Source organism: Cynocephalus volans, chromosome 2 (assembly GCF_027409185.1).
Source record: "Cynocephalus volans isolate mCynVol1 chromosome 2, mCynVol1.pri, whole genome shotgun sequence".
NCBI classification, from domain to species: domain Eukaryota; kingdom Metazoa; phylum Chordata; class Mammalia; order Dermoptera; family Cynocephalidae; genus Cynocephalus; species Cynocephalus volans.
The window spans coordinates 7,042,665-7,057,807 of NC_084461.1; the positions used below are offsets into that span (position 1 = coordinate 7,042,665).

The 15,143-nt window shown below is 40.5% G+C and overlaps 1 protein-coding gene across 1 annotated transcript in view; it reads left to right on the top strand.

Annotated features, from left to right (window-relative positions):
- ADCY2 (adenylate cyclase 2) overlaps positions 1-15,143 on the top strand; it is a 395,282-nt gene that overhangs the window by 191,215 nt on the left and 188,924 nt on the right. Inside the window, exon 4 of the mRNA XM_063086882.1 lies at positions 10,775-10,924. Coding sequence (XP_062942952.1) covers positions 10,775-10,924 — 150 coding nt within the window. The remainder of the gene's footprint in view (positions 1-10,774; positions 10,925-15,143) is intronic.

The following is a 15,143-nucleotide window of genomic DNA, read 5'->3' on the forward strand; positions in this document are numbered from 1 at the left end:
GGCACGTGTCCTTTCTTTTGTGCTGTGTCAGTGGAAATACTTATCTCACATGTTCACCATAAAGAGTGGTATCATTTCCTCCTAAACTAAGCTGCACAGTTTGGGGTGTCTGAGAGCCTTGGTCATGTTTTTAAATGGATCTGAACACCTATTGGCTTTCAGACATTTAAATGAATGGGTGTGGGTCAAATGTGTCATCTATTAAGTGAGGGTGAGTGAAGAAAAATTATGGATGGTGTTTAAATGAAGGTAAACTTCAGCAATTCAGATTAATTAGAGAGGTGATCTGTTTAAATTAATGAAAAGTCTCAAATAAAGTGTGTTAAAATTTCTTTCTTTCTTTTTTTTAATGTTTAAGTCTACTGAAACCACCAGAACAAGGCAAATTGTATATCAGCTAAGTGCAGATCCCCTTAGGATAGCTGACTTAAGACTAGTAAAATCGGGGTTGTAATTAGCATATAACTACATGTTTCTAAGTGTTTAAAAAGCATTGGCATGCAACTCTTAAAACGTGACTTCTTGTCAGGTACATGTCAACATACTCATGGAGAGAGGGTTTGGGAAGACAGAGAACAGCATTTAACAAGCCCCTTGGAATATTCAAGACCACTCGGTCCTTTGGGTATCTGAAGTAAGCAGGTGGAACACCTTTGGGATAACACTCATTCAACTCTTTGAACTCATAAAGACCAAGGACATGCTTTCTATCCGGTATCAGTGGAGATATAAAGTTTAGTTAATTATTGATTTCTTGGGTGACATCTGAACATCACTGTGCCAGCAGTGGGTCAGGAGACAGCGTTCCAACCGGACAGAGAATAACTGTCACAAAGGTGTTTTTTAATCACAGGTACTCTAAGGATTGGGCTTGGAGCTGTGTTGAAACAGAAGGGAGAAATATGTCTGATGTCATTGCTTTGTAGAAATGGTCTGCAGAATAGGTCAGTGATAAAAAGGAAGGGCTCGTCCTACTTGGATGCAAGAGAAGTGAAATATGAATTATGATGACAGTGGTTCCCTCTGTTTTAACTCATCAAAAAAGCCTAAGAAATCTCTCATGGAGAATTGTAAAGTTCAGTATGACTCTTTGAAGATATTCCGTCATAGAACTCCTTATAATGTCCCTTCTTCCTTTTCCATTTTTATCTGTGTAACTTCACCATACAGCTCATTTGTTTGGTTTTCTCACTTCCCATAGTGGAGAGGAGCTGAACTCTGAAGCTGAGATTGTTCTGGAGTCAAAGATAAAATGGACAGGAGATTAACAGGGTGACGTCACTCTCCTCTGAAGAAAGTAGAGGGAGCCATAAATCTTCATGAAGCGAGGCTTATGTAGTTTTCTTGCACAGAGCTGTAAATATTGGAAACTCTGGGTTTTTTCTCTTTTCTTTTATTCTAAACTATTCATCAAGCAAAGCTCTTCCCCATCAATTTCAAGTTTGCAGTCACTAAGCTGAGAAGCACAAGTTTGGATTTCTGTGTGGTTAATTCAGTTCTTCCTCCTTGGAGGGAAGCTGTGTTCTCAATGACTTAATTTGTGGGAGGAATTTTCTATCAAGATCTGGAAGATCTTTTAGGCTCATCTCTTCCAGTTGTCTTTTAATAAGCTGCCGGAGCACTTCTGAGAGGAGCAAGTAGCTCTCCAAACTGTGCAGCTCCTTTTTTATCTAGCTGTTATACCACACTTGAGCCCTGTTTATGTATAAGATTCTTTAGCCCTTCGGCCAAATGTAGCTGGAAAAATAACATGACATATGCTGTCTAAAACACTTAACAACAGATGTAACATAAAAATGGATAATGAAAAAAATAATGATCTTGACCAACAGTACTGTCTATTTCATAATGGCAGTTTCCATAGGAAAGAAAGTTGCATCTGACTCCCATTTTTCAATTCCAGTTTTTTAACACAAAGACCCAACAACACCCATTGTTGAAGTTGCTGGTCTTTCAGTTTTCTTTATGACTCCACCCCTCCTCATTTGCAGGGACTTCAGATTAAAAGAAGATTCTAGCACATACCTAAGGATCATTGGATGTTATTGGCCAAAGCACAGTGTTTTTGATTGTCACAAAGTGACTGATAAAAAGCAGAAATACCGAGGCCACGACATCTAGCAAATGCAGTTTTTAGGGGGCTGCAGGAATTGCTACAGAAATGGGATTGGGACTCTCTATAGCCATGTTTGAGGATCAGTTAAAGAAAATCCTCCAAGCAAGAGCTTTGTTTTATGTAAGCCATATTTGATGCTTATGGGATGCAGTGAGCTTGCTGAAATTCATTCACAGCTTCTTCATCAGGCTCTTATCTTCTCTTTTATTGCCTTTGACTCATAATCGGTGCTTTTGCATATTTATGATCTTCTTGATTTTAAGCTGATGACCTGTTTCAAATGTTATAATATTCTTTCTCCTCTGACACTGTGCAGTTAGTTCATAGAAAGAAGTGCCATTCTGCGATGGTTTTCCCCTCACCTCACCCTCAGTGTTCATGAATGCTGCCTGTTGTCCCTATGGCCATTTTAGGTCACCAACCCTAACATAAGAAGATCTGGAATATTAGACTCTTTAAAATGTGTAATATCTCAGAGTCACAAGGAATCTGAGTGGTCACCTAGCCTATGTGATAATTTCTCAGATGTTTAAAGACACCCTTAAATGTACTGTTCCCTCGTGAAGTAATCCTCAGATGGGTTGCCCTTTGGGTCGCATGATCTGATAGGGAGCAGCTCGACCCTCTTGTTACTTTGCTCTAAATATGTACAAACAGGTGTGCCAAGCCTGTTAAAGACTCTGTGGGCATGTGGTCTCCAAGAACAGCCACTTAAAATAACATCAAATGACGGAAGTGCTTTATAGTGTGAGATGCAAATGCTTTATAAAGGAAAAATGTTAGTTTCTTACAAAGTAACACGTGTTACTTTAGAAATTCTTCAGAAATACCTTCCCCACACTCTAGCAGAGGGTTGTATTGTGCTGGATGAACCTGACCTGAGGCATATGAATTGGGGTGGTATGGGGTGACACCGTGACAGTCTCCAGAACCTAATCTGGCCTGGGTCTGTCTTCTCATTGCTAATTTTCTGGACCTTTGTTACCTGGCCTACAAGATGAAATAATGCATCATGTCCGTCCTCCTGATTATGTTCCTTTATGGACTCTTGCAAGAATGAAAGATGTAAGATGTATTTGGAAGAGTAATAGTAACCATTAATTACAAAAGAAGCAAAATCATCATTTGCTGGTAGACGCCAGCCTTCCCACCAGCACAGGATTTATTCACATGCATCTCCTGAGTATCACGGAGCAGCATCGACACATCATCCTACATTTACAGCAAGCAAAGATGGGGGTGGGGGGCGGTGGGGACACCCAGGCTTCTGGGATGACGTCTCAGCACGGTTCGATTTGCACAGATTCCAGATCATGTTCCTTCCTCAATTACAAGTCCTGGTTTTAATCTTCGGGGTAAACTTTGATGGGTGTTATTGCCTTAAACAATTTGTTTTCTTCCAAGATATCTCGTGGGAGGCCAACTTTCTGCTGTGGTTTTCTGACAGATGTGAGAAGCAACAAAATAAAAGAAGATGTAAAGACAGAACAATGTTATAAAACAAATCCAATGTTGTAAAAATAGGGTTTTGTCATGTGTTCTGCCTAGCAGTCTTCCAGAAAATAACATGTTTTGATATATTTTTTGAAATAATCACTTCTTCAGGGACCTGGGTTTTATATACAGTCAATATATGAATGCACTATTTTGAAAGAAAAAATGCTTCAGGACATCAATCATATTTGTAAATTTGTGTGTTATTAAAATACCAGGGTCATTTCTATTGACCTTAGAGTACAGTATTGTAGGATGAAACCAGGTATCAGAAGAATGCTTGTAATTTGATAAGTTTTCCATCAGAAAAGAAATCTCATATTTTACTTGGTGTTAAAGCTTTTAGTTGTTTATGTCTTAAACACTTTTTTCCCTTTAAATATACAAATAAAAATTGGTAGATGAATTTTTTCCAATATCTATAGCCAGAAGGAGTTCAAATTACATATTATCTGAAGCAATGTACCATCCAGAATGAATGACTCAAAGAGGGTTTTTCCTCAAGTTCCACGACAACGCAAATTTGCCAATGTAACGTGTCCGTCATGGAATATCGTCGGAAGACAGGCCACTCACAGAGCGAAGCCACAGCCCTCTCCAGAGAGCCTGTTCCTGCTTTGGGCAAACAGGCTTCTGCTGTGCAATGTCGGGCAACTTCTTCACGGTCAAGGGACGTTTGCTAGTGAACTTCGGGGTGATGTGCACGGGGCTGGCAGTGCTGGGGAAGTGCCCTGCTCACACTGCAGTTAGGGCACATTCTGACATAGAGGCAGCAGTTCCCCGTGCAGGATGCCCTTGTATGGGAAGAGGAAGCCTGTGGTAACAAAAGAACTGTGACACAACATCAAGGTTCTGTTGCTACAGGTCTTTCAACAAAGCTGGTCATGCAGAGAATAAGCTGCTCTCCCGGCTCAGGCAGAAGCCAGAGCTTGGGGTTGATGGCTTGTGTAGGGTAGTCGTATCCCTCCTGACACTCCCACAAGGACTGCAGGCCAGGGTATACCATCATTTACATCAAAACACCTCCCTCCCAATCCAGACCTGGGGAATTCAGATGACATAAGTGGGGAGTGGGATCCTAGGAAGAAAATGGAGAAGATGGTACTTGCTATTCCAGTGGGTGGAATTCTCATTGGGGTTTCAGTATTGTTATAAAAGGGCTTCATTGATACCCTGCTGGGTTCCAGGGGACGGGTGATGACTTCACTCAGTTTGTTGCTTATGATGGATTCTTATTTTGGTGGAATGTACTTCCTAAACAGTTCACATTTTTGCTTTAAAGGCATTTTTTGAGGAGGAAAAGAAAAAGCTCTCCTGGATAATCACTAAGGTTTTTTTTTTTTTTTTCATTATTTTTCAGCTACACCCAGTAAGGAAGGAGTTAATATTTTCTAATTCTGAGCAGTCTGGTTTGCATTGAATTTTATCATTCCCTGCATTCTTTGGTGCACTATTCTTTAAAGCAGATCTGGCCATGATGAGGTCTGAAGATTCTTTAACAAAGCAGATGGTCATTTTACAGAAGAAAAGTATGGCAGGACTTAATTAACAGTGCATCATTGGCCACAGTGCTGAAATAAACTTCCATTCAGCTGGAGGAGGATTCCCTCAAATAGGAAGCCAGCAAGGTCACCAGGACTTCCCATGTGCTCCGGCATTGACATTCACAGAGGTAATGTGTCAAAGTTTGGCAACAGAATGGAAGAGAGCCTCATGCAGTTAGAAAATGTATGAAAGTCACCCTGACTGCCACATGGCTCCCAAGCTCTGAGATCTGCACACACTTACACACAAATTACAAAGACAAATGACTCCCACACACAGCACATGTTGTATATGCATATCACATGCACATACCACACCCATCACTCAGGCATGCAGATCAGACATGTAGATCACACACAAATCACACAGACAAATGTGCATGTATGCCACACATATCCATCACACACAGATCACATACATGCATGCATATGACATGCATATATCACACAGAGATCACACATACACACAGAACAATACCCAATGTTGATATTTTAATCATCCATAATAGTGGAGGGGAGATAGCCCTCCATGTAGAAGCAGGCAAGGAGCATGTTTAGGGTCCTAGGCAGGAGCCAAGGGGAGCCCCCACTTCCCAGAAACAGGCAAGAAACACACTGAAAACACCATTTCCATGCAGGTGGCCCAACACAGCCACAGCCACAGCTGCTGCAAAAGTGACTCAACACAAAATACAGCACTATTCACAGCCACCATGAAGGTGGCCTGCCAGACACTTGACTGCATTGACACAAAGAGAGTCACCAGTGGAGACTGGAAAAAGAAGAGGACATCTCTCTCCTCAAAGCCCTCTCCAGAGTAATAGAAGAAGCAACTGCTCTACCAGATGACCAGACATCAACATAGAGATGCTAGAAATACGAAAGTGCAAGAAAATATGACACCACCAAAAGAATACAGTAATTCTCAAATACCAGGCCCTATAGAGCAGTAAACCCTTGAAATGACTGAAAAGGAATTCTGAGCAACAGTCTTAAGGAAACTCACTGAGATATGAGAAGATTCAGACAACATAATGAAATGAGAAAATAAATCCAGAATATGAAGGAGGAAATTTACGAAGAGATTAATACCTTAAAAAAGAATGTAGCAAAACTCATGGAACTAAAAGATTCACTCAATGAAATTTTTAAAAAATGGCCAATAGCTTAAGCAGCAGGCTAGAACAAGCAGAAGGAAGAATTTCTGATCTTGAAGATAATTGTTTTGAAATAACCCATGTGGACAAAAAAAAAGGAAAAAAGAATTTTAAAAAATGAAGAAAATCTAAGAGAGCTAGCAGACAACCTTAAGTGCACTAACATTCAAACCATGGGTGTTCCAGAAGGGGAAGCGAAAGGAAAAGGCATGGAAAACGTATCCAATGAAATAATGGAAAACTTCCCAGGTAAAAGGAGAGACGTGGACACTCAAATCCAGGAGGCTCAAAGATCCCCAAGCAGATTTAACCAAAAAAGATCCTCTCCAAGACAAATTATAGTCAAATTGGCAAAGAGAGAATCTTAAAAGAAACAAGAGAAAAGCATTAATTCACCTGTAAGGGATCCCCTGTCAGACTAACAGAAGACTTCTCAACAGAAACTCTACAGGCCAGAAGAAATTAGTAAAAGAAATAGTAAAAGAAAAAAATTGCCAGCCAAAAATAATATTCCCAGCAAGTTTGTCCTTCAGAAATTGGGGGGAAATAGTGGTTTTTTCAGACAAACAAAAACTGCAGGAGGTCACCACCACATGACTACTCCTGCAAGAAATCCTCGAGGGAGTCCTGCATCTGGAATCTGAAAAATGATAATCACTACAATGAATATACAAGAAAGAACAAAACCCACTGGTAGAACAAAAATGCAGACTTTCAGAAAGAAAAAGAAACTATCTTGCCACCAAAACAAAACCATAATGACAATGAAACAAAAGCAAACTCTCAGTCTTTTTGGAAGATGATAGGGAAATGACCCATTTTTCTAAAACTATTAAGTCAAAGGGAAAAATTAAGCATTTATTCTGTCTTTCTTATATGAATTGTTCCTTGGGGTAACCACAAATAGCTGAGGAGGGAACATTTCTGTTTATTGAATTATCACAGCTAGTAAATAAAAAGGGAATAAAATAATTAGAATATGGTTTTTGCAATTCTCTATTGAAGTAATGAATCTAGCAAATGATCATCAATGTCTGCTAATGTCACAGAGAGACAATCAGACATAATGGGCCTCCTGCAGTAGAACATATACCCCTGAAACCAGATCTGACCTGAGCGAGAGCAAGCCTCAGGGTCCAGCAACCAATCATCAGGAAATGCAGGGGATGGGGGAACATCTTAAATGACACTAGTGGGATGGAGCCAGCAAATCCAGGCCTTGGGAAACTTTATGGGGTAAAGGAGAAAAATTAGATGGTGGGTGGGGGAGCCTATAGATTAAAGGAAACTTAAGAGACAGCTGACACAGCAACCAATGCAACAAGCAGAACTTGTTTGGATCTGGTGTAAACAAATCAATTGTACAAAAGGAAGAGGGAGGGGGAGAGAATTGGAGAAATTTAAACATGTTTAATGTTTGATTGTATTAAGGAATTATTGTTGATTTTTTAAATGTATAAAAAAAATTGAGTAATTGCCATCTTACTAGCTACAGTTCTGTTTAAACTCTGTTTTTTTCATAATTCAGTCTTGGTAGGTGATGTGTTTCTAGGAATTTATCCTTTCATCTAGATGATCTAATTTGTTAACCAATAGTTATTCATAGTATTCTCTTATAATCCTTTTGATTTTCTGTAAACGTGGTTGTAATGACCCCTCATTTCTGATTTTAGTTATTTGAGTCTTCTCTCTATTTTCTTAATCCTTCTAGGTGAAAGGTTTGTCAATTTTGTTGATCTTTTCAAAGTACCAACTTTTGGTTTCATTAATTTTCTCTGTTTTTCTCTATTTTTTATTTTTTTAATCTGTGCTCTAATTTTTATTAGTTACTTCCTTTGCTACGTCTGGACTTAGTTTGCTCTTCATTTTCTAGTTTCTTTTTTTTTTTTTTTTTTTTTTCCTTTTTTTTTTTTTTTTTTTTTTAAATTTTATTTTGTCGATATACATTGTGGCTGATTATTGCTCCCCATCACCAAAGCCTCCCTCCCTTCTCCCTCCCCCCCTCCCCCCCAACAATGTCCTTTCTGTTTGCTTGTCGTATCAACTTCAAATAATTGTGGTTGTTATATCTTTCTAGTTTCTTAAGATCCAAAGATGATGGTTGATTTGAGAGCTTTCTTTTTTATTAATGTACACATTTATATCAAATAAATTTCCCTTTTAGCACTAAAGAATAAAATAAAATAAAAATCTGTATTTTCTAGAGTTTCTATAAATGCAATAGTATACTACATAATTTTTCTTGTATCTGGCTTATTTTGCTCAGTGAAATGTTTTTGAGAGTTATCCATTATGTTTTCTGTATCAATAGTTTGTTCCTTTCTACTGCTGAGGAGTATTCAACTGTAAGGATATAACACAATTTGTTTACCATTCACTTTTTGATGGATTTGTGGCTTATGTCTAGCTTTTAGTTATTATGAGTAAAAGTTATGAAAAGTCAGAAAAATAGAAGGGAGGTAAACATGAATGCACAAAAGGACTGTGACATGTGGGTGAGCCTTAAGGCAGCCCCCAATATCCATAAAAGGAGTGGGTTACTTGGGACAGCATTGAAGCCTCCTTCTAGTCTGCACAATTCTTGACCCCACTTTTATAGGGCATCTCAATTCATTCAGAGAAAAAAGGTCATAATATCATTCTTCCCATTTATATCTCTGTCCTGCTTTGTCCCTTTATCCCCAAAATTCATTTTCCAGAGCTTTAGGAGGCTAATAATCAATGTCCCCGTTTCCTCCTGTGTTTAGAATCCACTGAGTGATAGAAAAAGGCATCAGCAGATGGAAAACAAAATGTCACCTTTATTACTGTTGCAACTGTTTGGAGAGCATGGTTAGGTGTGGGACAACATTCTTGCTGAGATAATCCATCTGCCCCCTTCCCTCCATCCCCCAGCGAAAGCCTTTCCCAGCACACAGGCGAGTGGGCCCATTAAGCCCACAGCTTGGCTGAGAACACAGGACATGAAGATGACCACCCCTTCAGGGAGGAAGACCCCTCTGAGAAAGGGAGAGGTGGGGACAAGCTGTGTAACATCCACATCCTTTTCCCAGATCCTCCAGTCACGTAAATTTCTCCTGCTGTCATTGGGACGAGTGCCCCCATTATGCACAGAGAGAACAACCTTGGTTCCCTGAAGTCCCAGGAATAAAATTCCCCCAGAAGTTTCCTGTCATAGCTGCTGCTGCTCACCATGCCCAGTAATTGATGCAATAAGTGGATCTGTGTTAGAGGAAGACTCATAGACAGCAGCACAGGACCTGAAGAGCTGATGCCCCTGCCTTGTTGTTGAAGCCACCAGTGACCTGTCTTGATGAAAATTAAGGTTGCACAGAAGTGGGGAACATTTTTCCCCCCACTCATGACTTTCCATCCACTGGCAGACCTGTAGATCCAGTGCTGAACAGAGACCTTGCTTGCTGTGCGTGAACGGCGTGCTGCATCAGAAGGGCTCATGCCGAAAAGACCGTTGTCATACACTGCTCATGAGAACACAAATGGAGCATTTCTTGAGCAATTTTGCAACATGTATTAACTTAAAAATATTCGGGACTTTTTGACTAAGTATATTTTTAGTAATTGAGACTAAGGGAGTGATGAAATATGAAGCCAAAGCTTTATACAGAGGAGGAGCATATAGCAAATGCAAATGCACAGAGTAGTCACCAAACAAGAATTGAGCAATGTGGACAAAGCTAAATGGGGATACCTTCATAGAACTGCATATTAGCTAGGCATTCAAAATCCTGTGTCCACAGAATTTAAATGATCTGAAGAAAATTCGAGTAAAAGTTTTATTACAAAGCAAAGCACAAAACTACATTCAGAATAAACTTAGGCTTTTTGCAACAAGATAGAGGTCCTGACAGAACAGAGCGTGGCACCAATTTTGAGAATACAGAGTGATGTGGTGTGGGCGGAAAAGGCCATGTGGACAGCAGAGTGTTCTTCCTGGACAGGACAATTATAGGCTCTTTTGGTTTCTTTCTTTGTATTTTTCTGTTTACTTCCCAAATTGTTATACACTTAAGTTGTTTTTATCATCTAAAGAATAACAAGTTACATGTTTTGAAAGGCAGCCTATTCCCATATAAACAAAAGAGAATGGGGTGTATCACTCATCCAGGCCCAACAAATACAGTTTTGGTGTGAGGGCAGCATGTATCGGTCACCTAGTATCACAACAGTGCTGCGTAGTAACCCTGAAATCTCAGTGGCTGAGCTCAAGGTCGAGGAGGTGCCACGAAGTCATCTGCCAAAGGGCAGGGATCCAAGAAGGAGATAGAATCCCTCATGGAGATTGATGCTTTCTGTTTAGCACGTAAAAATGTCATTATGGAAACAGAAATAAAATTAACTTTTAGCAGTTATCTTTTTGAAGACTGTTGCTATGTGCATTTTGTTTGTATTATATTCATTAGTTAGAAACACTCATCCTCTTGAATGGCTTTCTGTCTCCTTAGATCCTGGCCAACGTGATCATTTTCATCTGCGGGAACTTGGCAGGGGCCTACCATAAGCACCTCATGGAACTTGCCCTGCAGCAGACGTATCAGGATACGTGTAATTGCATCAAGTCCCGGATCAAGTTGGAATTTGAAAAACGTCAGCAGGTAAAATGCATTTTTAATGTGATGTCCATGTTATTTTAGACATTGTGAAAATGGTGTTGTTACAATTAACATCAGGTATGAAGTTCAGTCATTCATGGGCTTAAGAAAGAAAACAGAGCAGCCAGTTGCCCGTGCCAGCCTGGGCTCTGAGCTTGGGGAGTTCTCAACAAAAGAACAGAGATGACATCTTCCCCTGCAGCCTTCAGACCAGTGACTCAGGATCACCACATGCAGCCAGCCACACCAAGTGTCATCAACATGTGGCTAGAGAAATTCAAATAGTAGCAACGCTTTATGAAAACACTCACTTTTGGTTGATGTTTGTGACAAGAGTTTGCCCCAGCTAAAATGTGGGGCCCCTGCCTCTCTCTGTGTCCTTACAGCACGTCCTATAGTACCCATTGTCCACATAAGATGACACCGTGGAAGTCACTCCTGGGGGAAGTGATTGGAGTGAGGACTAGGATCTGGTGGGGAGCTAGGTGTTGTAGTCATCCGAGCTGTCCTGGGTGATTGTTGTGGGTGTGCATAGAAATGTACATCTGGGAAATATTATAGGTATATAGACTATGATAAAGTACTACAAAAATAAGCAAGAAAGACAAGTAGGGCATGTGGGGAAACAAAGCCATGTGGTGTCATCAGGGATGGTGGAAAGCAGGCAAAACAGATACGCTTTGGAGGGGACGCTGTGAAGGGCCTGCATTTGACATGTTGGACTGCAGGTGACGGCGAGTTGTCCATGTGAACAGCTTTGTGTTTCTTGGCTTGTGTGTATCTCTCCTGGAAATGAGTCTATACGGGTGGTATTTAGCATGGCTGTCTCAATACTGTGTTCCCTTCTCCGTGAGTGATCTTCACAACACCTATGCTGTTAGCAGCCTTTGCACACAGTAGATACTTAATTATTGTTTCCTAAATTGCATTAAATTAATCCCTTCTGTAAAATTTCATCAAAATATATTGTGGAGGTGGGAGCAAAATACACCTTAAATTCTGGTGCCAGATTTTTGTTTGTGTATGGCCTGATGGATATTAATCAAATTCGTTTTTTGAAAGCAAAGGTATTCATTCATTCATTCAGCAGATATTTACTGAGTGCCACGTGTGGGTCAGGCATGGATCTAGGCAGTGAGGCGTGGCTGTAAACATGACTTTCTCACTGGTATTCCTAGCAAATCTCATGGGTTGTTTTAAAAAACTGCATTTTGTCTTACAACCTGTACAGCAAAAGTATTCAGTAACTGATGTTTAATTATTTGGTCTATATTTATATCAAATTCTGGATTCAACATTCAGAAGCACAGAGAGTTGTTAACTCGGGATTGTTAATATTTTATTTCTGGGTTCTAGAAAATTCTACAGCTTCAAGAAGCAGCACTTAGCATTCATGGTTGGTCCCACTGTACTGCATACTACAGAGCTGAAATGTTTTAGGAGAGAGAGATTTCTTTCTCAAATAGTAGAGACTGGATCAGGTTGGTCCCGACAGACTTTTTAACCTTCTTTGCCATCACCTCCAGAATCTACTTCAGAATAGCACCAAGGCCACAGAGAACTTAAATTCCAAGTAGACAGATTGTATAACCTAATATTTATAGTAACTGCTTTGACAAAAGCAGTCATTGGGCTACTGACCTCATCCACGCTTCATATTTCTCTCAGGAGAACTTGAGAGGCCAAAAACTTGTCATGCTCCTTGTCACAGTGAGCTGAGGAGCCCAAGTGGTCAGACAGGCCACACTTTGTCCTTAGTAGCTTAGGAAGTTGACCTGTGTGGTGTCCCATGATGTGCTGGAGACTTTATGGGACCACCACGGGAGACATTAGGAAGGTGTGCATTTACCAGTCGTAAAGAAAGAAGCCAATGTTCCTTTTTAAAGTAAGAAAAGAGACAAGAGACACTTTGCAGAAGTAAGAACTTATATTAAAGAAGTTTAGTAAAATATAATTTGACACCTCAAGGGCATTTTGTGACAGGAGTTGGAAGTCCATTTCCAGGGTCTGGTGCCTGGAAGGTGGTACTGTTCTTGTTAGGACTTCAGAAAATATGTTTCTAGAATGAGAATAAATGTTTGTACGTTTTTCAGACCAGCATGTAATTAATAAATGGGAACAAGAAATTATCTTGGATAAGATCATCAATAAGATATAATCTGATAGACTTAAAGAAACAAACAAACAAAAAATTGGCCAATGGCAGTCTAGGTGGCCATCAGAGGGGAGCAGCCCCGCAGACAATGAGGGCTGGCAGGGCCACAGACCAAATTAAGGCCTTGGGTGCACATGTCCGTTCCTGCTCTCCCTGTGCTGCAGACTGCCTCTGCTTTACCGACAGTCACTATGGCAAACAGTCACGTCCTCCAAAGTCCTTCACTCAGGAGGGACATGTGCTGAGCAGCCAGAAAATGCGTTCTTTCAGTCATTGTCTGGATGAATAAATACCATCCTATTGAATGGTACACACTGGCAGGTGCCTCTCAGCAAGCTGGCAGTCCTTGGGTTGAGAGACACCTCTTGAGTCGTTGCTTGCTCTTGGGTCACAGCTTTGCTTCCTGCTGCCCTCAGTCCTTGGAGAGGATGCACATGGCAGGGGGCCCAGGAAGCCCCCCCTTCCACCTGGAAGGGGGGCTATAAACAGTTGATACCATTTTGGGAAGTGTCTAAGGATTTTGAAATCTTTTGAAAATTGCTCAACTGTGCACTTTCTTTCCTTCAAATTTTGTTATATTTTTTATACATGCAAATGAGATGCGTTTCTAGAGATTAAAAACCATATTTGAATAAAATGGCTATCTGTACTATAAGATTTTGGGGGAGGAGGGAATAAAAGATGTTGGTGGAGATTTTATGAGTAGCTTTCTTGCCCCCAAAATGCTCTCATGTATGAACAATAAAAATCATGATTTTTTTACTAGATAGGAATGGAATGCTTTGTATTAGAGGCCTCCTTGGGACACTGAAGTTGTTCACCTGTCTGAGTTTTGACTTTTTTCTTATGTTTAACATCCTGCAGTAAAAGCTGCACTCTGTTGGGGACCGTGTAGTGTGGCAGGTGGTTTTATATCAGACCTGAGAAAACATATTCCAGCAAGTGTTTCTCTCTGGAGTATGTAATAGACTCTCAGGAATTGATGAGAGCTGGATTCAGAACAAAACAAGAACCCTGTCTCCTAACTTACTAGGAAAAATAAATATTGCCTCTGTAGAGGCAAAAACCACATTTGCTTTTCTATGTAGAGAGATTAAACCCTCTTTAATTTATACATTGTTTTAAAGTAATTCAAAGAAGTTTTCCACAGTCTGTCTTAATCTGGAACCATCCTATGGATTGAGTATGACAGATGATGCATTACAGTAAGAAATACCAGTCAGGCAGGGCACAGAGGCCCATGTTTCACCTGGATTCTGCAACACTTTGGGGGCGGTTAGGGAACCAGTGGGCTTCCCGGCTGTCCTTGGGTGGGTGCAACATTGTTTTCCTCTCTGCAAACTTCAATGGAACAAGCAAGCCATCCTTGTGTGACCGTGGTTGGGTAGATAATTGACATATCCATATCCACCTTGATCGTAGTGTGAAAGCAGGCAATGTTATAGCATCGAATGTATTGCAAAACTCATTTATGTTGCTAGGCGTAGTGTTTTTGGAGCTGTTGTAGATTTGGACTACTAAAAGATGGCCCTCTTTAATGGGGCAGAAAGAAGAACAGAGGCAACTAGTATTTCTTTGTGTTGTCATAGTGTACCAGGTAGTCTATTTAGTACTTTTAGGAATGCTGTTACTATCAGATTCCTGTTGCTGCTGTAATACATTACTATAAGCTGATGGCTTAAAACAGAATAGATCATTATCTTACAGTTCTGGAGGTTACGAGTCCAAAATCGGTTTCACTGGACTAACATCAAGGGCTGGTCCCTGCTGGAGGCTTTGAGGGGAGAATTATTTCCTTGCCTCTCAGGCTGCTAGAGGCTGCCTGCCTTCCTTGGCGCCTGGCCCCTTCCTCCATCTTCAAAGCCAGTGGGATAGAAGCGTCCAGTCAGTTCTCTCTCTCTCTCTCTCTGTGATCTCTGATTCTGCTGTTGCATCTTCTTCCTTCTCTCTCACTCTAATTCTCCTGCGTCCCTCATATGACTCCTATAATTATATTGGGCTTACCTGGGTAATCCAGGACAGTCTCCCCATCTCAAGATCCTTAACTGATTCACATCTGCAAAACTT